Below are 24,257 nucleotides of genomic sequence, written 5' to 3'. Positions count from 1 at the left end.
CAAGAGACTCATTTTGAAGCATTGGAAACAGTTATGACATACACTCAGTTGCCAGTTAATTAGGTACACCCATCTAGTATCAGATTGGATGCCCATTTGCCTCCAGAACAGCCTGAATTCTTCAGGGCATGGATTCTACAAGGTGTGGCGTTCAAATATTGCTCAATTGGTATCAAGGAACTACGTGTGCCAGGAAAACATTCCCCACACCATTACACCACTGTCACAAGCCTGTACCGTTGACACCAGGCAGGATGGGGCGATGGACTCATGCTGCTTACGCCAAATCCTAACTCTGCCATGAGCATGACGCAACCGGAACCGGGATTCGTAGGACCAGGCAATATTTTTCCACACCTCAATTGTCCAGGGTTGGTGATCGCGTGCCCACTAGAGCCGCTTCTTCTTGATTTTAGCTGATAGGAGTGGAACCCGGTGTGGTCATAAGATGCAATAGCCTATCCACTGACAACGACCGACAAGTTGTGCGTTCCGAGATGCTGTTCTGCACACCACTGTTGTACTGCGCCGTAGTTTCCCTGTTTGTGGCCCGCCTGTTAGCATGCACGATTCTTGCCATTCTCCTTCGACCTCTCTCATCAACGAGCTGTTTTTGCCCAAAGCACTTTTCGCTGACTGGATGTTTTTTGTTTGTCGCACCATTCTCAGTAAACCCTAGACACTGTCATGCGTGAAAAGCCCAGGAGGCCGTCTGTTTCTGAGATACTGGAACCGGCGGGCCTGGGACCGACAATATACCACACTCAAAGTCGCTTAGGTCACTCATTTTACCCATTCTAACGTTCAATCCAACAGTAACTGAGGTTGTGTGTACACTTGTCACTTACATTCGACTTCTGCGATCAGAATACGAAGATCGCATTGAAAAGACGGGTCTAGATGCACAAAAGTCGCATTGTGGTCTGATTGCGTTCAGATCTGGCTGAACACTTCAGGTGGTGGTCAGGGATGTATTGTGTGCGGATTTCTTCTCAGTCTGGACACAATCAGGTTACCGAAAGCGCATACAGTGGGCGACGTCATCAGCACTTATTCCACAAATCTCCAGAAAACGTGTGTTTTGGGACCGAGAGGCACCTTATCATTATACAGTTGGATGAAATACGTTCCTAGCGTGTGAGGAAGGTGTTTGCTGGCCTCATAAATACTAGCCAGCTATCTAATATTTAGAAAAAAAATAGTTTTGTTTGGCTAGAGTTATGCTAACCCGTTTTCAATCTCTTTAGTGTTGCTTGCTATTCCACTGTTTGTAGAATATATACTGGCATTTGAATATAGCGCTCAGCATCCTTAAGTTATTGGGTGTCAGTCAGAGTTTGTTCAACAGTGTATTTAGTGAATGTGCAAACTAAGGATGTTGATATAAGTCATGATATTTGGTAAAGTGTTGATTTCCAACGAGTGTATTTGATGGGTTTCATTTCTGTAGCTAGCTTGGCTGGCTAGTCAATTCGGTAGATACTGGCTGGCTACCGAGCTGAGACCAAAGAGATAAGAGAAAGTTTATCTGAGGCGCATATCTTCTGACAGTGACACAGTGCCCCCTCGTGGAATGACGCTGAACTTTACTAGAACTAGATATTTAACCCTGTTTAGAATGGGCAGTGGTGAGTTGGTAGAACAGACAAAATAAAAATGTAACTTATAGGTCATTTCCATGTAGGCTATGGAACTATTTGTGGAAAAAACTGCCCATTACTAAATTGGTGAAATTATTTCATTGATCTTTTATTTGTATTACTCTTTTTATTCACTTAGCAACAATACTTACTTTTTCTTTTTGATGTTGCATTGTCGAGAGGTTACCCTGCAAGTAAGCATTTCATTGAGCTGTGTACTCCATGTATATCATGTGTATATGATAAACACAGAAGGTTGGTGGCACCTTAATTGGGGAGGACGGGCTCGTGGTAATGGCTGGAACGGAATTAGTGGAATGGTATCAAATATGGTTTCCAGGTGTTTGATGCCATTCCATTTGCTCCATTCCAGACATTATTATGAGCCGTCCTCCCCGCATTAGCCTCCACTTATGACAAATGAAAAAACTTGAACGTAGAAGGGAAGGGGGAGGAAAGCCAGTAAGAGAGGGGAAAAGATGACTAACTTTGCGGTTAGATTGTAGGTGAACAAAACTGACTTGCCAGATCATTTCATGTTAATTTCTATACCATAAGCTGCCTCCAATATCATTTTAGAGAATTTGGCAGTATGTCCAACTGGCCTCACAACCGTAGACCACATGTATCATCAATCTACACACAATACCCCATAATGACAAAGCAAAAAACATTTTTTTTTTTAATGTATGCAAATGTATAAATATCACATTTAAATAAGTATTCAGACAGTTTACACAGTACTTTGTTGAAGCACCTTTGGCAGCGATTACAGCCTCGAATCTTCTTGGGTATGACGCTACAAGCTTGGCGCACCTGTATTTGGGGAGTTTCTCCCATTCTTCTCTGCAGATCCTCTCAAGCTCTGTCAGATTGGATGGGGAGCGTCACTGCATAGCTATTTTCAGGTCTCTCCAGAGATGTTTGATCGGGTTCAAGTCCGGGCTTTGGCTGGGCCACTCAAGGACATTCGGAAAGTATTCAGACACCTTCACTTTCCCACATTTTGTTAAGTTACAGCCTTATTCTAAAATTGATTAAATAAAATATGTTCATCAATCTACACACAATACCTCATACTGATAAAGTTAAAACAGATTTTTAGAAATGTTTGCACGTTCATAAAAAAAACAACAGAAATACCTTATTTATATAAGTATTCAGACCTTTTGCTATGAGATTCGAAGTTGAGCTCAGGTGCATCTTGAGATGTTTCTACAACTTAATTGGAGTCCACCTGTGGTAAATTCAATTGATTGGACATGATTTGAAAAGGCACACACCGTCTATAAAAGGTCCCACAGTTCACAATGCATGTAAGAGCTAAAACCAAGCCTTGATGTTTAAGGAATTGTCCGAAGAGCTCCGAGACAGGATTGTGTCGAGGCACAGATCTGGGGAAGGGTATAAAAAGTTCCTGCAGCATTGAAGGTCCCAAAGAACACAGTGGCCTCCATCCATCCATCATCATTCCTGTTTTGCATATTATTTTGGCATTAATATGCATCACATATCAGTTTGCAAACAATGTAAAAAAATATAGAATAAAAAATCATTGAGTTAAAAAGCCGCATACAAACATGGTCTCTTTTTTGCTTTCTTGAGTAAGGCAGCTCCAATATGCAGTGTTTCAGCCTAGCTGTCACGACTTCCGCCGAAGTCGGTCCCTCTCCTTGTTCGTTCAGCGGTCGACGTCACTGGCTTTCTAGCCACCGCCGATCCACTTTTCATTTTCCATTTGTTCTGTCTTTGTCTCACACACCTGGCTTCACTCAACTAATTACTTGTTTATTATTTAACCCTCTGTTCCCCATGTTGTGTTTGTGAGTGATTGTGATTTTGTAATTCGGTCCGTCTTTGTGGGCTCGTGATGTTACTTTGTATATTTGTTATTTTTGAGTAAAGTACGTTGATTACTGAATTCTGCTGTCCTGCGCCTGACTCTCTACACCAGCTACATACAGGACCCTTACACTAGCTCAGTGCTTTCTGTGGTGGTGGGGGTAGCCAGCAGAAAATACAGAATGTAGGGGTTGGTAATGTTCTCTTGTTGCGCCGTGATTGGCTCAGTGTTCTGTCAATCATGGGGACACTACGTCACCACCCAATCTAAGGGTAGAGCTTGGAAATTGAAGCCGCTTGGGTGCTGCCATTGAGTTACAATAGAAGTGCCCATCCAAGAAGGCTCAAGGTCATTGGCCACAGATAAAATTACATCAAATCACGTTATATCTACAGTAGCTTTGATTGGACAGATCATGTCAACATCATACTTCAAAAGCTTAGCTAACAGTCATCATCATGAATCAAGTCAACAATCTTCTGGCAAATCCATTTTTAATCTTTGTCATATGAAGAGAAATAATGAAGAGAAATTATAGAGAAAACGTTTCAGTGCTCATCTGCCATTGGACATAAACATTACACAACAAGTTGTAAATCGCAAAGCAATCACTAGCAATCACTAGCCTGCTATTCAGTAGAGTGGCTGTGTGGTCCCAAGTATGGGTTTAAGGTTCTCTTTTCCAAGCTTAAAATTATAAACATTCAACATTGGCCATGCTGTCAATCCAGCATGATTTCTGCCGCGCTCAAAACAACTGGAAACTCGGAACTGAAAAATCTGACTTCAATGAGTTCAAGACAACTGGGAATTCGGGGAAAAACGAGCTCCAACTTGGAAAAATCGTTTTGAAAAAAACCCGTTTTGAATGGTCATTCAACTCGGAATTGTAGGTTGAGAACTTGGGCCTCTTTCTAGAGCTACGACCTGAAGATCACTGACGTCATCATGATTCAACCTTGTTTTTTTCCAAGTTCCCAGTTGTCTTGAAAGCACCATAAATCCAGAGAATGACAGACTTTGATTACAAAGTTTGACAATAAAATTTTCCCACGAAGGACCGCCACGCCACCTTCCTGTTCAAGTGACCACAGCACAACAAGGTGAGTCCAAAAATGTCTTGTATGCTGCTGCATAAATTATGTAAAATGCCAGGGAGATATGTCTACTACATCTAAGAAAGTAATACTAAGTGTATGTTGTGTAGTAAGCTGTTAGTAGCCCATCAGTGGAGGCTCATCAGAGGAGGAAGGGGAGGACCATCATCCTCAGTGATTTTGATAAAAATATAAATTGTAAAACATTTAAAAAGTTATCCTTTTTAGATAAAACTATACTAAATATAATCACGTCACCAAATAACTGATTAAAAGACACTGTTTGGCAAAGGTCTACAGTAGCCTCAACAGCACTCTGTAGGGTAGCACAATGTTGTAGCCAGAGGACAGCTAGCTTCCATCCTCCTCTGGGTACACTGACTTCAATACAAAACCTAGGAGGCTCATGGTTCTCATCCCCTTCCATAGACTTACACAGTAATTATGACAACTTCCAGAGGACATCCTCCACCCAATCAAAGCCACAGCTAGCTAGCACTGCAGTGCATAAAATGTGGTGAGTAGTTGACTCAAAGAGAGAGAAAGACAATAGTTGAACAGTTTTGAACAAATTAATTTCTTCCAAAATGAAGGAGAAGCAAGAGAGAAATAGAGAGAGATTGTCTTTTTTTCACTGTCACTTACTTAGCTAGCAAATTCAGCTAGCTAGTTTAGCCTACTGAAACACCCTGCTGAAACAGAGGGATGCTATGTTAGCTAGCTGACTATGACTTTCCAACACAACACTGGAACTCTTCCAAGTCAAGGTAAGCTTTTGGTATTACTAATTTATTGCCACCGGGGCCCGCCGGTGTAACTGCTAACTGACTGTACACTAATGTTACTGCATGATTGTTGCGGGTTTACTAGCGCATTAGTTCTATTAGCTATGTTGACTATGACGTTACTTTAGCTAATATGATGACAGCGATGTAGGCTGTTTGTAGAGGTTTGGCTTGGAACGTGTTTTCCACAAACTTCATATACAGCAGATTTGTTGTGCATTGAAGTCCACAAGCAAAGGGAAGAGAAGGAATACAACGTGGCTGTTATGAGAGTGAACTCTGTTAACGTGTGATCAGGGGTATATTCCTTTTGCCGACTCTGTTGAAAAACATTTTTTAAACGGAAGCAAACAGAACAAAACGGGGATAAACATACCTGAATTTGTCCAATAGAAACTCTCGGTATTGAATGTCACTGTCTGTCACCTCAAATTTGTCTCTTGACCTGTGTGCATCTACGTTGTAAACTTTCATTCATAGGCTAGGTTATAGCAACCTCATGATGGGTATAGGGAAAATTTGAGTATCATGTAGTAGCCTAAACCTTTCGCTGTAACATTGAACTGGGTGAATGGAATATGAATGAGAGTCATCCAATACGCTGTAATAGAAATAAGGCCATGCTCATGAAAAAAAATGGTCCTCCCTCATCTTAAACGGCACTGACCGCCACTGTAGCCCATGTGCCTCACCCTAATAATTTGGTCTATTTTCCCCTCTTAATTTCGCCTACTGTTCTGACTTGGTGGTGCACATGTAGCCTATAACCTGTTTTAGAGAAATGTAATCATTAAATATTGTAAGAGCTTTCATTGTCTGCTTATATGCCCCATTTATTTATCCTATGGTTCTGACTTGGTGTACACTGTAAGAACGACCCATGTACTGAATTCTGTCACTGTACATTTCAAAAGTGCTGAACAAATAGTTAAATTGACTACGTCTGTCCTAGCTCGCTCATTGTCTTAATCGAAATGATGGATTGCCTCTTATCCACTTGTCATCTTCTTATGCCATAGTTTGTACATCTCAATTGTCAGTAGAAACCACATTTGTTTAAGCAAGTCAGCCATATCAGCTATGTTTTTTTAAAGGCAATAAATGAGGCTGAATGAACTGTTTCGCTGCCAGACAAGGCTCCGCTGATAGCCAGGTGTAGCAGTGGTAAGGGCTTGGGACTGCTGTTGGGACTCTGCTGTTGGGACAGCTTTATGTAAGCCCTAACATGCTGACTAGACCGCACGCGCTTTGCACGTATGTTGATTTTGTTCATCCACACCAGACGCGATAAGGACAGCTAGGTTGAAATATCAAAACGAACTCTGAACCAACTATATTAATTTGAGGACAGGTTGAAAAGCAATAAACATTTATGGCAATTTAGCTTGCTAGCTTGCTGTTGCTAGCTAATTTGTCCTGGGATATAAACTATAAATATTGGGTTGTTATTTTACCTGAAATGCACAAGTTCCTCTACTCCAATAATTAATCAACAGATAAAAGGGTAATCCGAGTTAGTTTCTAGTAATCTCTCCTCCTTCAGGCTTCTTCTTCTTCTTTGGACTTTATATGACAGTTGGCAACCAACTTTAAGGTGCATTACCACCACCAACTGGACTGGAGTGTGGAGTTCAGTTCATCTTTCAATCACCCACATCGGTATATGCTCCTAAAAAACTATTTTGGAGATGCGAGAGGCGAGAGTTGCAGTGCCTCCTGCCGAAGAGGCTTACGTGTGCACACATTGCCTTATGCTCATGGAACGAAAGATGCTATTTATGATACCATGCTTCTGACTCAATCCAATTTCGAAATATTGTTGTCGCTTTAAAAAAACAGATGATTCGTTTTTCGTTTAATTTGATAAAACCAAACCTATTAGAAAGATTCACAATCCATGGGTTTATGTTGAGAATGTACATGGTTGGAATGCAATGCAATTTCGTCTGCTATTTCTGGAGAAGTGCAAATACGATATGTAAGATGGATCCATGATGTTTATAAAGCATTACATTTGGGAGCAGTATAATGATGAGTGAACATTCCCCCGTTCTCTTTATATTGGATCTTTGTACAGCTCCTGTGAAAATAAGTTGGCTTATCCTTGTTAGGCTATAAGCCCATGGGGATCAATTATGGTGCCTGTAACTGTATTTAGACATAGCCTATTTAAAACAAGTTGTTTCATTTTTAATAGAGTTTGATTCGAATTATACACTGTCTTTTTAGGCTTTATCAATAGCTTAGTGAATTGAATATTGCTTATTGACTACGTCTGGCAGGTCCATGTCCAGACTGCAATTTACAGTCTGCCGATAGCCCCTATATCAGTGCAAATGCTATAGCCTATGTTTAACCAATGTATTTCCATATTGAAGCAATGCAACTAGAACAATGTGTACTGCAAAGATATTCAGCATATTTAGCAAATATGGGGTGGGCTATTTAACGAATTAGGCTATAAAGGACTAACATTCATTTTGGAGTTGATGACAATGCAATAAATAAAAGACCATAAAAACACAACTTGAAGCTTCCACGTATTTGGCCATGGAGCACGTTCTGATTGGCCAGTGAGGTGTCAAGCCTCAACACAAAACCTAGCCCTTTCGCACCACTGCCTGCTACTGTGCCCAGTTGTGAAAATAGCAACAATGTTTCTACCCCCCTGCTGCATTAGGTTGTTAAAATATAGCCCACAATTTATTCAAGTAATCAAAAGTTTAGTATTTGGTTCCATATTCCTAGCACACAATAACTACATAAGCGTGTGACTCTGCAAACTCATTGGATACGTTTACAGTTTGTTTTGGTTGTGTTTTTCCCAATAGTAACGGAATGGTGAATGATGACTGGAGTAAGTTCTCTGACGACCTGTACAGATGAGGAAATGACACATAGGGTGTGTCTGCAACTGGCTCTTTAATATATTGTAACACATTTCTGCAATTTCTTTTTCTAAGCTTTATTATAAACTGGGTGGTTCGAGCACTGAATGCTGATTGGCTGACAGCCATGGTATATCAGACCATATACTACGGGTATGACAAAACATTTATTTTTACAGTTGGTACTGTAACCGGTTTATAATAGCAATAAGGCACCTCTGGGTTTGTGATATATGGCCAATATACCACGGCTAAGGGCTGTGTCCAGGCTCTCTGCGTTGCGTCATGCATAAGAATATTCCTTACCCGTGGTATATTGGCCATATACCACATCTCCTCGGGCCTTATTGCTTCAAATATATTACTTTGAATATACTCTAGGGATTTTTTTGCCAGTTTAACACACAAATTCCACTCACAAATGTTGCAAATGTTGTTTCATCAAACAATGACATAAAAGCAGTGAAGTAATATTGAAGTAATGAGGGAACTAGTGTTTTCCAGATAATTTCAGTTTTTTGCAGAAAATAATTTGTACATTGGTACATATGTATTGTGAATTATATTTTTTTGTCATTACTACACATTTCAAAAATAATATACCACAGAACTAATAGTAAAATACAAATAAATTCTTCAAATAACAAAACTGTATTAAATAACTAATTGTTTATCAATAAAATTCTTCTGAATGATTGGATAGAATCCTTTACATTCCTATTTCTATTTCTAAATGTATATGTTGTTAAACTCTTGTTTTATGTATCAGAAAACCCCCAATGCAAAATGCCATATACTCTACAGCCAACATAGTCAGATTCATCACAGGGAACATAAAGTACAATTAAGGTAAGTGGAAAAACAGCCCAAACAGCCAGTCACTGTTAGTGCATGAAGCAGGTTCAGTAGCTTAGGGTTGCCAGGTTTGGTCAGAAATCTAAAGGCTTTACAGACATACTTGGCTACCAATACTGTTTGTGCATAGCACAGGTTCTGTGGCTTCGGGTTGCCAGGTATGAAACCAGAAAGGCAACACATACTTGGCTGCCTGTTGTTTAAAGGTGCACTATGTAACTTTTTAGGTAACATGACTAAATTCACACAGAAATGTGAGTTATAGATCCGTCATTCTCATTGAAAGCAAGTCTAAGAAGCAGCAGAGCTGTTCTAGTTGCACTATTTCTATGCCTCCCATTCTTAAGTTTCATTTTTGTGCCTTTTACATTCGGTTTTGTATGCCAGCTTCAAAAAGCTACAAATACAATATGTCTGGTTATTCAAAAGATATTTCACAGCAGTTTAGATTGTACAATGATTCTCTACTCTATACATTGGTTGTTTTGTCACATAAACTGAAATTAGACAAACTATTAGAATTTTAGCAACCAGGAAATGGCGTAGCAATTTCTGCGTATTGGACCTTTAATAGAATGTGGTATCTGGCAAGTGTGAGTTGATAGTGCCATGCACTTCTAGGGCTGTGCTGTTAGACCTCTACCCCTGAGTCACTGTAGGTGGATTCAACTTCATGGACCAGTTACTATTAAAGGAGAATGCATCCATTGTCTTGTGCATGTGTCAACCTGTAGGCCTACTCTGTGGGCCTGTGAAACAGAGGATATATATTTATTTATTTATAAAAAGACACATAAATGATCTGTACTGGACATACATTATCTCTTGGGACACATTATGGTATCCACCTACTAGCAGACTCTAAGTAATGGCTGAAGTATTTTTATTTTGCAATACATATAATTCTTACCTAGGGAAAGATTGATTGACAAGGAGACATTTCATGTGTGCGTAGTCGTTCTATTTGCCTCTTCAGTCTGGATTAGCAGCTTGCTCTGTTTCCACACAGAATGAGCCCATTCAAGGTCTGAGGCATTATCACATTACGATACATCATTTTGTACATGATTATGCATCATTACCATTAAATGATCAATTGCATACCTAAAGGTGCCTCAGAAAAAGTCCAGCAGTTACCATTTTATGCAAGAAGGGGAAAAAACAATCTCATTAAATTTGTCCCATAGACAAAGCTATACCGCATGCTCATCGTGTTTAGCTAGGGCATCTTTTAAGGGGATGTCCTTCGCTCAGGGACTATGTTGTTCTTTGCCAATGGGAAAGAGGAATCCTCCTCTCTACTCCCCAACGTTTCTGAGGCTATACTGTCGGGGGGGGGGGGCATGACAGCATTATTGAGTCACCGTCCCATGGCTTTACTGTCTCGCTCTCTGTTGTGTCTCAAACACCCTCCGGTTGATGACACAATGCTCCTTGAGCCACAAAAAACATTTCCATATCCCCTGTGCTCGTATGAGATACATCTGTGGTTGGGTGAGAAACATTTTATCACAGTAGAACTGACATTGCAATTGAAGACAATGTTGCCAATGGTAGACGGAATAATTCTGTCTAATGCCCATTCCAAATCGATCCCTTGCCCTTATATACTTGGTGATGTGCCAATATTTTGGGGCAAAATAAATGGTCTAACGTATCAGAAGGCAAGATATCAAACCTAAGATATTGATGTCCTCTTTTTGTCCTTAAGTTATATGCATGTTTGTGAGCAGTGATGTTTGTTTCTCTTCCAGGAACCTAGGTCAGGTTTGGGCATTTCACCTTACGGGAGCCACTTTGGGTGCAAGCCTTTGCTCCAGCCAAGCAGTAACACACATTCATCTAGTATACTTTTGACCACTAGGGGGAGACGTTGTCTAATGTAGCAAGATATACAACTTGTTTGAGAGCACATTTTGCCGAATTTAAACGTCTATAAATGTAACCAAAACGTGACTGTAAGGAATTTAGTAAACTAGGTCATAACACCACCCTTTTCCTCCTTGACCTCTTTTGTATATAAGATACATTTGATCATGTAATATCTGTGCGACACAAAACGCCATCACAGTTTCCCCTGAACGTTTTGTAATTTACTCATTAATAACAACACACACACGTACGCACAGACACACACCATTGCAACATAATGTCATGTTCCAATAGGAAAAACAGGAATCCTCTTTGCTATGCCCCCACATTTATGAGGCTATACGTCGGAGGCTTTGACAGCATTATTGAGTAACTCTCCGCTGGCTTTGCTCTCTGACATCTCAAACACCCTCCAGCTGGAATTGCTTCAATGTCTAATTAGCCTATATAGGGAGAAATAAAATAATACTAAATAAAATAAAAATGCCCATGTTTTTTTTTTAAACTTTAGACTAAACATTTTACACGAAGGAGAGCGTGTTAATAATAAATGGCCAAGAAGCTAGACACGCTGTTTAAGATCTAGTATGGTAGTCAATTGTTCACATCCAATTTATTTCTTATCTAATGAACACCACACAAATCCTTCGTTTTAGTCAAACAATATACTTTTGCTCGTGGGTGTGTGGAGGTGTACCCCTTTCTGTTCAACAAAGTCGTTTCTGGAAATATTTCTATCAATTTACTCCTTTTGGCAAAATAGCACCCCTATACTCTACTAAGGCAAAAGTTAAAGATACAGTCCTACAGATGTTGATCTAAATTTGATCACTCTGTTGTTGCTGAGAATTTTTCCTGCGCCGAAGGGAAATGCAAATGAGCTTCATGATTGACATTAATACACTGAAAACCCACACTAACACACAGTTATATTAATAGTATTGCACTTTTCATGTAGCCTAATTTTGGCCAGCTAATAGCCTAACCACAGATCAAGACATGGTGGAGTGATTTCTGCATAGTGCATCTTTAATATTTACACAGCTGCACTTCCTACTGCCCCCCGAGATTATATGAGTTTTACAACCCAGTATCACAGGTTATTGTGAACTAGACACAAATTGCTTCTTGGAAATTTGTGACAGGCACACAAAAAAGTGTATTTCTTTGTGTGCAGTACACAATTTTGTATACAGTGCATTTCAATCACAGGTAAAGACAGTAGGTTACAGAAATGATAGAATGGTGGTTGGTCGTAGAGGATGGGTGGGCATAAAACAGGAAGTCTAGTAACCCAAAGGTTGCGTGTTCCAATCTCATCAAGGACAACTTTAGCATTATAACTAATTAGCAACTTTGCAACAACTTACTACTTTTCACTACTTTGCAACTACTTAGCATGTTAGCTAACACTTCTCTTAACCCTAACCTAACTTTAACCCTTTAACGTAACCTTAACCCCAACCCTCTAACTACTTAGCTTGCATGTTACCTAACCTTAACCCCTAACCCTAACCCCAACCCCTTAACCTAACTCCTAGCCCATAGACATAACCCTAACCTTCACCCCTAATCCTAACCCCTAAACCTAACCCTAACCTTAACCCCTAACCTTAGAATTAGCCACCTAGCTAGCCTAGCTAATGTTAGCCACAACAAATTGGAATTTGTGTAACATACACAAATGTGTTATGAAGAAAGAAAATAGTTTAATACACATTAAATGCTTTGTGATAAAAATCGTGTACCGTAAATTCCGGACTATAAGCCGCAACTTTTTTTCCACGCTTTGAACCTCGCGGCTTAAACAATGACGCGGCTAATATATGGATTTTTCCCGCTTTCAAATTTTTTTCTTCCAAAAAAACACATTCTGTGACATGCTCAGTTTTTTGGCGGCATAAAGCTTTCATTAGAACAATGAAATTGCCGAACGGGTTAAGGTCAAACAGTGACGAACGACAATGAAAACGATCCAATATCGGATGAAGCAATTCTGAGGCTATTCAACTCCGACGCCGAAGGAGATGACTTCAGTGGTTTCAGTGCACAGGAGGAGGAAGATAGTGACCAATGACTTTCTTGGTAGGCTACTGTTTACTGCTAATTTAAAAAAAATTGTTACAAGCCGTGTTTCGTTAAAGCCTATTTATTTTTGTTACAAGCCATGCTTCGTTAAAGCCTATTTATTTTTGTTACAAGCCGTGTTTCATTAAAGCCTGTGTAAAGTTCATTTGTTTCAATGTACCGGTAGGCACCTGCGGCTTATAGACATGTGCGGCTTATTTATGTTCAAAATAATATTTTTTTTTAAATTCAGTGAGTGTGGCTTATATTCAGGTGCGCTCAATAGTCCAGAAATTACGGTAATACAGGTGTGCTTGTCACAAATTATGATTTGTGTCTATTTCACAATAATCTGTGATAGTGTGTTATAGTTTATATTTCAATGAAGCACAGTGACCCCAAGATATGTACAGACAAATAGGTGTTTTGTTTGTTTGGAAGAAAAAATTGTGTCTGTGTTTTTCAATCCTCTCACCTCAGGGAAGCCCCCAAAGCTGCTCAGTAAATAAGATTCTCTCTCTCTCTCGCTCTCTGTCTTTCACCCGCAGAGCTACTCAGTAAAGTGACAGTTCAGCAACATAGAGGATTCTCATCTCTCTCTCTCTCTCGCTCTCTCTCTCCCAGGAACGAGGCCCCACCTCTTGTTTTCCCCCAACCCTGAGTCATATACATTTGAGTCAGCGGTGAGTGTGAGTGCATTTTGCTCCTTCTCTTCCTCTTGCTTCCTCTTCTTTTTATATCTGTCTTCCTCAGTCTCTCTTTCTCCATCCTTCTCTCTCTTCTCCCTCTGATTTTGATCTCCGTCTACCCCTTCCCACAAAATTGTTCAGTCTCGTCCTCCTCTTCTCCCTCTGCGCTCTCACTCACGCGCTGTCTTGCGTCTCTCCCGGGAATCCTAAGCGCATCCCTGGTCTCGCAGGTGGACGGCGGCCCACTACCCAGGAGCCACCATTCCCGCCCCGGAGAGCTCCACGCTGGCAGCGCAGCCCCTTCCGCGGCTCAGCATTGGGAGGAAGACCCTGGTGGCAGCCGCCGTGGGGGTCATGCTAGTCCTGGTGCTGGTGGTCCTCATCCCCGTGCTGGTCAGCTCAGTGAGCGCAGACGACGCCAGCCACTTTGAGATGCTAGGCACCTGCCGCATGGTGTGCGACCCCTATCTGGACTCAGGGGGCACAGGGAAAGCTACCTCCACCACGGGCCTCCAGGCGGAAGCAGAGGCTGAGGAGCTGATTGACCACAGCATCGGCCCGCCGCTGCCCACCTATGGTGGCCACGGTCCACAGGGAAAGCCCGGACGGCCCGGGAAACCCGGACCCCCGGGACCACCCGGAGAGCCCGGTCCGCCTGGGCCCAAAGGACCCCCAGGGGACAGAGGAGATGCTTTGAAGACGGGGATACTGGGTCTGGGGGGCCAAGGAGCCATCGCCACCTACAGCACCACGCCACGGGTGGCTTTCTCTGCGGGACTCCGGAACCCCCAGGAGGGTTACGAGGTCCTGAAGTTTGACGATGTGGTCACCAACCTGGGGGATAACTACGACGGCTCGCTTGGCAAGTTCACGTGCAAGATCCCCGGCACCTACTTCTTCATCTACAATGTGCTGATGAGGGGAGGGGATGGCACCAGCATGTGGGCGGACCTGCTGAAGAACGGTCTGGTGGGTGACACTGTCACACTTTTAACTCTTTTACTTTTAGGCCTACTCTTTTTTTTTACTTGCCTTTTCCCTCTTTTCTCTGAAAATACAGTGGCACACATGATTCTTCTGACAATTACGAAAGTCAGTCATCCATGAAAGAGGCAAAAAGGGCATCCATTTTCAATGACTTTTCAACAAACTGAAAAGGGCAAGCGATTTATTTAAGTATATGTTTTTCCACTTTTTAATGTTTTATTCAAATAACTTCCTTCATTGACTGACTTCTATTCAAATTGACCCTAACCTTGGTGTAGTGTGAAATCCAGAACCTGTTTTGCTAACATTCCATTCCCTGTACACAATATGTTTACCATGACAAGGAGTGACAAGGAGTGGAAGTATAACTCAAACAGACTGGTAGGTGTGAGGGTGTCAGACATTCGCTGTACTCCACGAGGGGCTGGTTACAGTAGGCACGATTAAAATGATGATTCATGTGGACATGCACATGAAATAATCACAAGTGTGCGCACACTCACACCCCATTTAAAACTTGCATTAAAAAAATGCGAGCTGTATGCGCATTTGTATTCGCATAACAAGAAACACATGTTAATGCGAGGTCTATATGCGCACAGTGCACGTGTTGAGAATGTAAACAGATTTGCCTAACCACCTCCAGAGGTGGATTAGCGCGCATTGTGTTCCAGCTCCACGTAAATGCAATCAACTCAGCCTGACCAAATTCAGTGAGAAACATTATCAGACCTCCTCCTAAAAATATTCCCGCGTTATTTAAACCGCTTCAGTGTTCCACAAATTAAATGTAAAAAAAAGAGCGAAGGCAGATTATCGTATTATCGCAATCAAATGGTGTCAGCGTTTAACCACTTGCTTTACAAAAATGTATAAATGGCGGATCATTATTTATAGTCTACAGGACAGATGGCATATAATTTTTTGTCTTAAAGTTCGTCTTCATCATCACTTCAGACTTTCTTCTTCATTTCATACATGGTGACTTCACGTTATCCGGTAGGCTACATGTTATTTGAGATAGGCTATTTTGCTATATCTTTTTTGAAAAAGTGGGCCTACATACGGTAGACGAGGCCTACTGCAGATAATCTAGTCGCAAGTAAAAAAAAACATCATCCGATTATCTGTGCGCTCTCCAGACTCTCCAAGTATCCGCCCTATCCAACAATGCAATGATGAATTGTATTTTTGTTTTCAAGTGAGTACAAAACTCTAGTCTGTAAACTGTGAATATGTCATTTGAATAACGGTGAGCCCTGCGTTTTGAAGGCAGTAGCGTGCGTGGGTAAAATCACGAGGGGAGCCAAACCAGGAAGCCGCAAGATTACAATAATGGGGAATACAACCGCAATGCACTTCAACTTTGACATATTGTAAGCTAAAAAAATAGGATAGAAGGCCCCATAATACTGATTTTAGCCTGATGTAACCATATACTATATAAAATAAAGCGAGTCCTACACTCTATCTATAACATATATGAGCGCCCAGTAATTTATAGTGTACAGTTTACGCTCCGTTAGCCAGCACCTCTACTAACCATTTTGGTTTGTGTGCGCCAGCTCATGCTTTTCACTAACCTGTGGTAACCCTTAAAACGGTGCCCACCAATATGGTTTCAGGACCACGAACTGTTAACGCGAGTCAGCGCAAAGAAAACAGCAGCAGAGCCTTGCTATTTCAGCACCACCAGCTGTCCACTGCGCCCAGCATATCAACTCGCCCATTCACACTCATCACAATATGCAACAAACCTGTGCAGAATTTATGCCAACAGTTGAGTCCACAATTGGTAAATAGTTATTGCAATCTTGCGGCTAAGATGGCAGAAAATATCAGCATGTTTTTTTCCAAAATAAGATGATGCATTGAATGTAATGTATTTGAATCAATGTGTTTGAATACTGACGGTCAAAAGGATGAAGGAAAACGCAAAACAATTCACTTAAAAAAAATGTATAGCGCTCCAATGACATGTAATGTAGCCTACAGGTCATTTTTTTTTACAAATCTCGAGAAAATACAGTTCATTTATTAAATAACTGTGAAGGTGATTCCAATTGTACCATACACAATTTAGGAACACCAGAACAATGTGTGGATACAGCGCTAAACTTGAAAAACGTGTGGTTCTCAAGGTGAAGTGAAATTATACCATGTATCAACTTGCGCAACAGTGAGCTCTGAAGAAGGAACAACGATACAATGTAGCCTAACAAAAGTGCTCGCACCTTTCATTATCCCTATCGGAACAGCCATGATAGGATTACATTCCGAACATGGGCCTCGCATTTACTTGCAATTTAATGGGAGTCTCAGTGCCTAATATGATGACTTGAGATACATGAGTGTCGTGATCATAGGCTGGCAGTGGCATGGTCCGTTAATCACTAGAAGACGGTGGGAAACCGCGGTGGGAAATTGTGTATCTACATGTACTGTAAAAACGGCGTATAAAGTCAAGTTGCCCCTAGACGCTGATCTTGGGTCAGTTGCATTTCTCCCATTAATGGTTAAAGGGGAGGGGGAGCTGATCCCAGATCAGCTGATCCTAAACTTCACCCCAGAGCTGTAGGAACATGATTATCGTCGAATGATGCTTCCTGAGACATGTCAACAGGATATAAATATCTCAGTTCCACACACACGCACACGCACAGACACAGACACAGACACAGACACAGACACAGACACAGACACACACACACACACACACACACACACACACACACACACACACACACACACACACACACACACACACACACACACACACACACACACACACACACACACACACAAAAATACAGCCCCTGGACATAGTTCAATGAAAACAGACCACAATCAATGATGCATTGCCAGTGTGCATAACTGTTATGTTGTCTATCAACGTGTAAGCTAGTAGTTATTGAATATTGGCTTTTAGATGAGTGTTTTGTATTTTATTATGGATCTGTTTCCTGGCATTCAGCAATATTAAGGCAATTTGCATACAATGAAATATTACACTTCACAACACATTATTACATACTATCGCAACATATCTACAACACAAAATCTATATGTGCGTGTGTGTAGTGCGTGTGTTAGCATGTGTTTGTGTATGTGTGTGTCTCTTCACAGTCCGCACTGTTCCACATGGTGTAGTTTTCAAATCTGATTTTACTGCTTGTATAAGTTACTTGATAATGTTTTTATTGCTCTGAGCGCAGACATATCACAGACATTGACATTGTAAATGTAACTGACACAGAGGGACACCTTGACAGTGCAGTCCACCATAAGCTTTAAAGGACACACTTTATATTATAGATTAGCATTACATTTGAGTAATTTAGCGGACGCTCATATCCAGAGCGATTTACAGGAAAACATGAGGGTTAAGTGCCTTGCTCAAGGGCACACATATATATATATATATATATATATATATATATATATAGCTAGGCCAATAGTTCTTATGTAATTGTCATACTTTTTTATTTAAACCTTTATTTAACTAGGCAAGTCAATTAAGAACAAATTCTTATTTACAATGACTGCCTACTCCAACCAAACCCAGACGACACAGGGCAAATTGTGCACCGCCCTATGGGACTCCCAATCACGGCCGGATGTAATACATCCTGGATTCGAACCAGGTACTTTAGTGACACCTCTTGCACTGAGATGCAGTGCCTTAGACCGCTGCGCCACTCGGGAGCCAAAATACAAAATTATTATAATATTTTTTTTATTATAGCTAGGCCAATAGTTCTTATGTAACTGTCATACTTTTACAATGTATCATTAATTGTGTAATTATGTGTTACTGCTGTTGCCAGAGTCCTTATGATTATTAATTATTGTGAAGAACATAAATACATCGTAGTGGACAGACAGTGCAATTCCCCTTGCAGATCACAAACCTTGGTCTCCCAGCCCATAGGCAAACTTGCTAACCACTACTCCAATAGGTTTACTTCCTTTGGAAAATATTGTAAGGAGCCTTTTATATTACACAAACCTTATCGTAATACAGTACTGTTTATCAGGGATCATCAACTAGATTTTTTTTCTTGAGCGTGTGGTCGGTGGGCCAGAGCATAATTACAAATAATTTGTAGACTGCAAATTGACCTCAAGAAGCCCAAACAGATATAATATTTGACTAAATTATAATCATTTCAAGCCTCACGTCACTATTATGTGTGTGAATACCTCGGAATAGATTTCCAAAATTAAAAGAAATTGGAGCTGATTTCTTAGTGTTTTTACAGTATTTTATGTCCAACCATATATCCTTGTTTGCTCAGGAAACTTGAGGGGCCAAAGAAAAACCACCCGCGGGACAAATTCGGCTCATGGGCCGCCAGTTGGGGAACCTTGCAGTAGATTATCTTGCCAAGTGTTTATATTCTTGATGACAGGGAGGGAAGGGTACAGCCATGTCATGTCACCAATCATCCATGCAATGACATCCGTCATCGTCCTGTCACTCTGACCAAGCCATCTCCCAGGAGCCTCCAGGGCTCATGATATTTTGCTTTTTACGTCCTCATTCAGCCAGCACTAATTACAACCCCATGCTTTTGTTTTGGTCCTCGCTCTGAAACAGGCAGCAAGACAGTCGCCCCCGGAGGGTTAGTTGGATTAGACAGTGCAAAACAGTCCAGAGAAGTTATCTTGCCTAGGCTACAGTGTGGCAGATATTATCGCAACACCAACTCTCAGTTAAAAAACTATTTGTATGTTCTTCAGTGTTGGAAAAGCGCCTTGAAGTCACACAGTGTCACTTTTATTCCGACGTCGACTCAAAATGTGTGTTGATAAATGGTGTTTGAATTACACGCACGTCACTGTTATTCGTTTTTGGCAATGGATACCTTTTTTTTTTTACTCCTGTAAAGTACAGCAAACCTAAATACACCCGGGACTTCTTTTGTGCAATTGAATGTGATCTGTTTTAGTGTCACTGTTAAAATCTTGCTTTCTCTCTCCCCTACTCTCTCACTCTCTCTCCTGCACTCTCTTTTCCCCCTCTCTCTCCTACTCTCTCCTTCCTTCACTCACTCCCTCTCTTTCTTTCCCCCTCTCTTACACACGCGCTGTATCTTTTTCAGGTTAGGGCCAGTGCCATAGCCCAAGACCAGGACCAGAGTTATGACTACGCCAGCAACAGTGTCATCCTTCATTTGGATGCCGGGGATGAGGTCTTCATCAAACTGGACGGGGGCAAGGCCCACGGGGGCAACAGCAACAAATACAGCACCTTCTCAGGGTTCATCCTCTATGCTGACTGATTAGGGGGTCGTAGGTCATGGTTTACAGGGCATTCACTTCCTGTCTTTCACTCCTCGCTCTCATTCATTCTCCATATATAGCTACATTTTTTTTTAAATGGGGTGCCTATTATCATTGTGAAGATGCAGGGAGGTCTATCAACAATAGTGGTTCACTTATGGTTGTTCTTTCAGTTATGACGCTGATGTAAGGGTGGCATTTTGACATTGCAGAAAAGCAGCGCTGTTGTCAACCTAAACCTGCATCACTTCAAATGTATGTCTGGAATTCAATGGTTACGTGACTGTATTGCGTATCAATAATCTCCATCGTTCAGACTTGGGTTCAAATAGTACTGTTTTCCTTCAAAAACGTGAGCTCCCCAGGGCACAGTGGAATGAATTGAATAATCTTAAAAGTGCATCTGTCACTAAAGACAGTCTCAATCAAATGCTCAAAGTTTTTCAGAAGATACTAATAGTAATTAAACCCTGGTCTGGTATTGTTACATGGTAAACACACATTAAAGGGATAGTTCAACCAAATGACAAAATACATCTGTTTTTCCTTTCCCTGTAAGCAGTCTTTGGAGACAGCAATCCATGCTTTGGTTTTGTTTACCAGGCTGCGGTCACCAATTGCTACCTTTTTAGTATTTTTGTCCAAAAACCATGTCAAATTAATGTCACGTCAATATCTGCCAAATTAGCATGTTTTACACTTCATACCCAAATCATCCAAATCAACGACTGTTTACAGGGTAAGGAAGTCACGTTTATATTTTGGGCGAATTATGCTACTAGCTTACAAGTATTGGTAAAAACAAATAGTGTTTTTTGACACTAACATTGCTTTTTCACGTTGTCAAAAATTGAGGTCCATTGTGTCTTTTTATGTTAGAGCGATTTTGGAATTAAGACACGTGTCATTAAACTGACCGAGTTCTTTTAACCCAGTGTTGTCTGATGAATAAGAGATCTTGTACTATTGCCCAGTACATTTTTAAATATTATTCATTTATTTCTATGTAAATAAATATCAGTGTGCAAACACCATTGGAGCCAGGGTTCGGGTCAATTCAAATTGAAGGCATTCAAAACAGAAACTAAACTGAAATTCCCATTCAATAATTGAAAAAAGGGCCTCTATTTTTACTGAATTCTCAATAAACTAAAAAGTAGAAGCTATTTATTCCATAAGTGGTTAAGTTTTAGAATTGTTTTATCAAATCACTTCCTGAATTGAGTGCCTTCAATTCGAATTGACTCCAACACTGATTGGAGCAGTGCCTGTACTGCAATTATAACCCTGTGTGTATATAAATGAAATTATAGTGTACATAGATAGACCAGGTGAATCCAGGTGAAAGTTCTGATCCCTTATTGATGTCACCTGTTTAAATCCACTTCAGTCAATGTAGATGAAAGAGAGGAGACAGGTTAAAGAAGGATTTTTAAGTCTTGAGAGCATTGAGACATGGATTGTGTATATGTGCCATTCATAGGGTGAATGGGCAAGACAAAATATTTAAGTGCCTTTGAACGAGGTATGGTAGTAGTTTCCAGAATCACTGGTTTGAGTGTCAAGAACTGCAACGCTGCTGGGTTTTTCACGCTCAACAGTTTCTCATGTGTATCAAGAATGGTCCACCATCCAAAGGACATCCAGCCAACTTGATACAACTGTGGAAAGCATTGGAGTCAACATTGGCCAGCATCCCTGTAGAACGCATTCGACACCTTGTAAATCCATGCCCCAATGAACTGAGGCTGTTCTGAGGGCAAAAGGGGGTGCAACTCAATATTAGGAAGGTGTTCCTAATGGTTTGTACACTCAGTGCATGCAATATACACTGGGGTCCATAATTATTGACACCCTTGATAAAAATTAGCAAAAAGGACTGTATAAAATAAATAATACAAATACTGAGTTATATTGTATGCCAAAAAAAGAGGACAATTACATTATTTTATACTTATACAATTGCTCAGAGAACGAGATTTTGTTTAACAAGTAATCTAAAAAACATCTCTAAAAGATAGGTGTAACATTTCTTTGACGCGCCTGTTTTCAATACTCTTCAATAATCAATATACTTGTGAGGATAACGACACTGAGCCTTTTTCTGAAATGTCTGGAGACTGAGATGGCAAATGCAAAATGTTGATTTTGTGTACATTTTAATGATTTATTTTGTGGAATTTGATTAGTGCTTCAGTTTATTGTCTTGCTGGAAGATCCACTTGCGGCCTAGTGTCAGCCTCCTGGCAGATGCAAACAGGGTTTTGACTAAAATGTCCTGGTACTTGGTAAAGTCAAAGATTGCTTTTACATTGACAAAATATTCTAGTGACCGCTCAAACAATGGAAATACATGTCCTCAAAGATGGAAGGCAGGCAGTAGGAGGCGTGCTCAGGTGGGACCATTCTAGCCAATGACAGGGCAGATATGAGTGTGAATAACAGACCATTGAGTTAGATAGAGGAGTCATCTTTGTATCTGTGCCATTATAGCATCTGTGACAGCAGAAGCTTTCTTCTTCATTGGCCGCTTGCTCACTCATAGGAATCCCCACCCAGTTGACTACTTTAAAATGGTGAAAGCCCTCAATGGCAATGTTCATGCTAGAATAGTTTATATCCATGATGAGTCCTCTATCTATATGACAACAGGCACAACTTCGATTTTAAAGTCGTATTTGGGTAAGTTGCCGAAATGCCACGTCCACTTATATTTTGTGCATTCGTAAATAACCTAACCATTACTTAATTTCTATTCGATCAAATAAGCCTCACTTAGCAAATTAGCAATTCAATGTTTGTTGACCAAATTTGACACTCTCTCATTGACCTTCGTCTCTGGTAAAGTTCATGGTGCCTTTGACCTTAACAAGGGCCTGAGGAACAGTAAAAGCTAACTAGCCCCATAAAATCAAAGATCCACCACCATATTTTACAGTAGTAGGAATGAGGTACTTTTCTGCATATGCTTCTGTTTGTAAACACCAAACCCACCACTTGTGTGCGTGGCCAAAGAGCTCTTTTTAAGCAAAATCTCTGAGCAATTGTATTAGTATAAAATAATATTATTGTCCTTTTTTTTGCACACAATATAGCTCAGTAGTTGTATTATTTACTTTACCCTGTCTTTTTTCCCATATTTTATCAAGGGTGTCAATAATTATGGACCCCACTGTGTTTGACATACACTGAGTGTACAAAACATTAGGTACACCTTCCTAATATTTTGTCACAACCCCTTTTGCTCTCAGAATAGCTTCAATTCGTCGGGGCATGGACTTTACGTGGCGTCAAGGGTTCCACAGGGATGCTGGCCCATGTTGACTCCAATGCTTCCCACAGTTGTGTCAAGTTGGCTGGATGTTCCTTGGGTGTTGAAACATTCTACCATTCTTGATACACACAGCAAATTGTTGAGTGTGAAAAACCCAGCAGTGTTGCAGTTCTTGACACACTCAAACTGGTGCACCTGCCGCCTACTACCATACCCCCGTTCAAAGGCACTTAAATCTGTCTTGCCCATTCACCCTCTGAATGGCATACATACACAATCCATCTCTCAATTGTCTCAAGGCTTAAAAATTCTTCTTTAAACTGTCTCCTCCCATTCATCTACACTGATTGAAGTAGATTTAACAAGCGATATCAATAAGGGAACATAGCTTTCACCAGTCTATGTCGTGGAAATGTAATGTTTTGTACACTCAGTGTATATAAATATCCTTATTACATGATTTGCCTGTTCCCAGATCTGTTTGTGGTATCATGCCAACTCCTTGTTTGGCATGAAAAGGAGTGACAAGGAGAGGCATGATAGTACAAATAGACTGGTACCCAGGCTAATAAATGATACAGCCATTTAGGATATTGATGTAAAATGTCACAAGTGAGTGGTACTTGCATTTTGATGTTCACCACATCCATCTACCAAAAGTCCTTGATTCTGATAGTGCATGCATATTTTGTTTCCTAGTCAATGTTATCCGTTTCAAACCAATGAAAGTTAGCTAAGATGTCTGCCAATGACAATGCAATTGATGGCAGGGAGTGGAAGGGATTTTTGTGTGCTTTTTCTATTTCATGCTTTAATCGTTCATGACTTTTGGTAATAAATGGGATTTTTTTGCTTCTCCTCTCACGTCCCTTGGTTAATGTCACTCCTTTTATTCACGCTCTCCTACAGAAATTGGTCCGTCCGATCAGCTTTCCACTTCCAAGGACCCATGCAGACCTCGGCTGTTGGCATTC

General features: G+C 40.7%; 1 protein-coding gene across 1 annotated transcript; it reads left to right on the top strand.

The window, feature by feature from the left end:
- The first annotated feature begins 13,963 nt into the window (after window positions 1–13,963).
- Window positions 13,964–20,472, top strand: c1ql1l (complement component 1, q subcomponent-like 1-like). The gene is made up of 2 exons (XM_029712340.1): window positions 13,964–14,705; window positions 19,829–20,472. The coding sequence occupies exons 1-2, from the start codon at window positions 14,091–14,093 to the stop codon at window positions 20,006–20,008; spliced, it is 795 nt and encodes a 264-aa protein (XP_029568200.1). The 5' UTR covers window positions 13,964–14,090; the 3' UTR covers window positions 20,009–20,472.
- Window positions 20,473–24,257: the final 3,785 nt, after the last annotated feature.

Source organism: Salmo trutta, chromosome 2 (genome assembly GCF_901001165.1).
Source record: "Salmo trutta chromosome 2, fSalTru1.1, whole genome shotgun sequence".
NCBI lineage: Eukaryota > Metazoa > Chordata > Actinopteri > Salmoniformes > Salmonidae > Salmo > Salmo trutta.
Note: the sequence above shows the minus strand (reverse complement) of the source record. Positions and strands in the feature narration are given on the sequence as shown.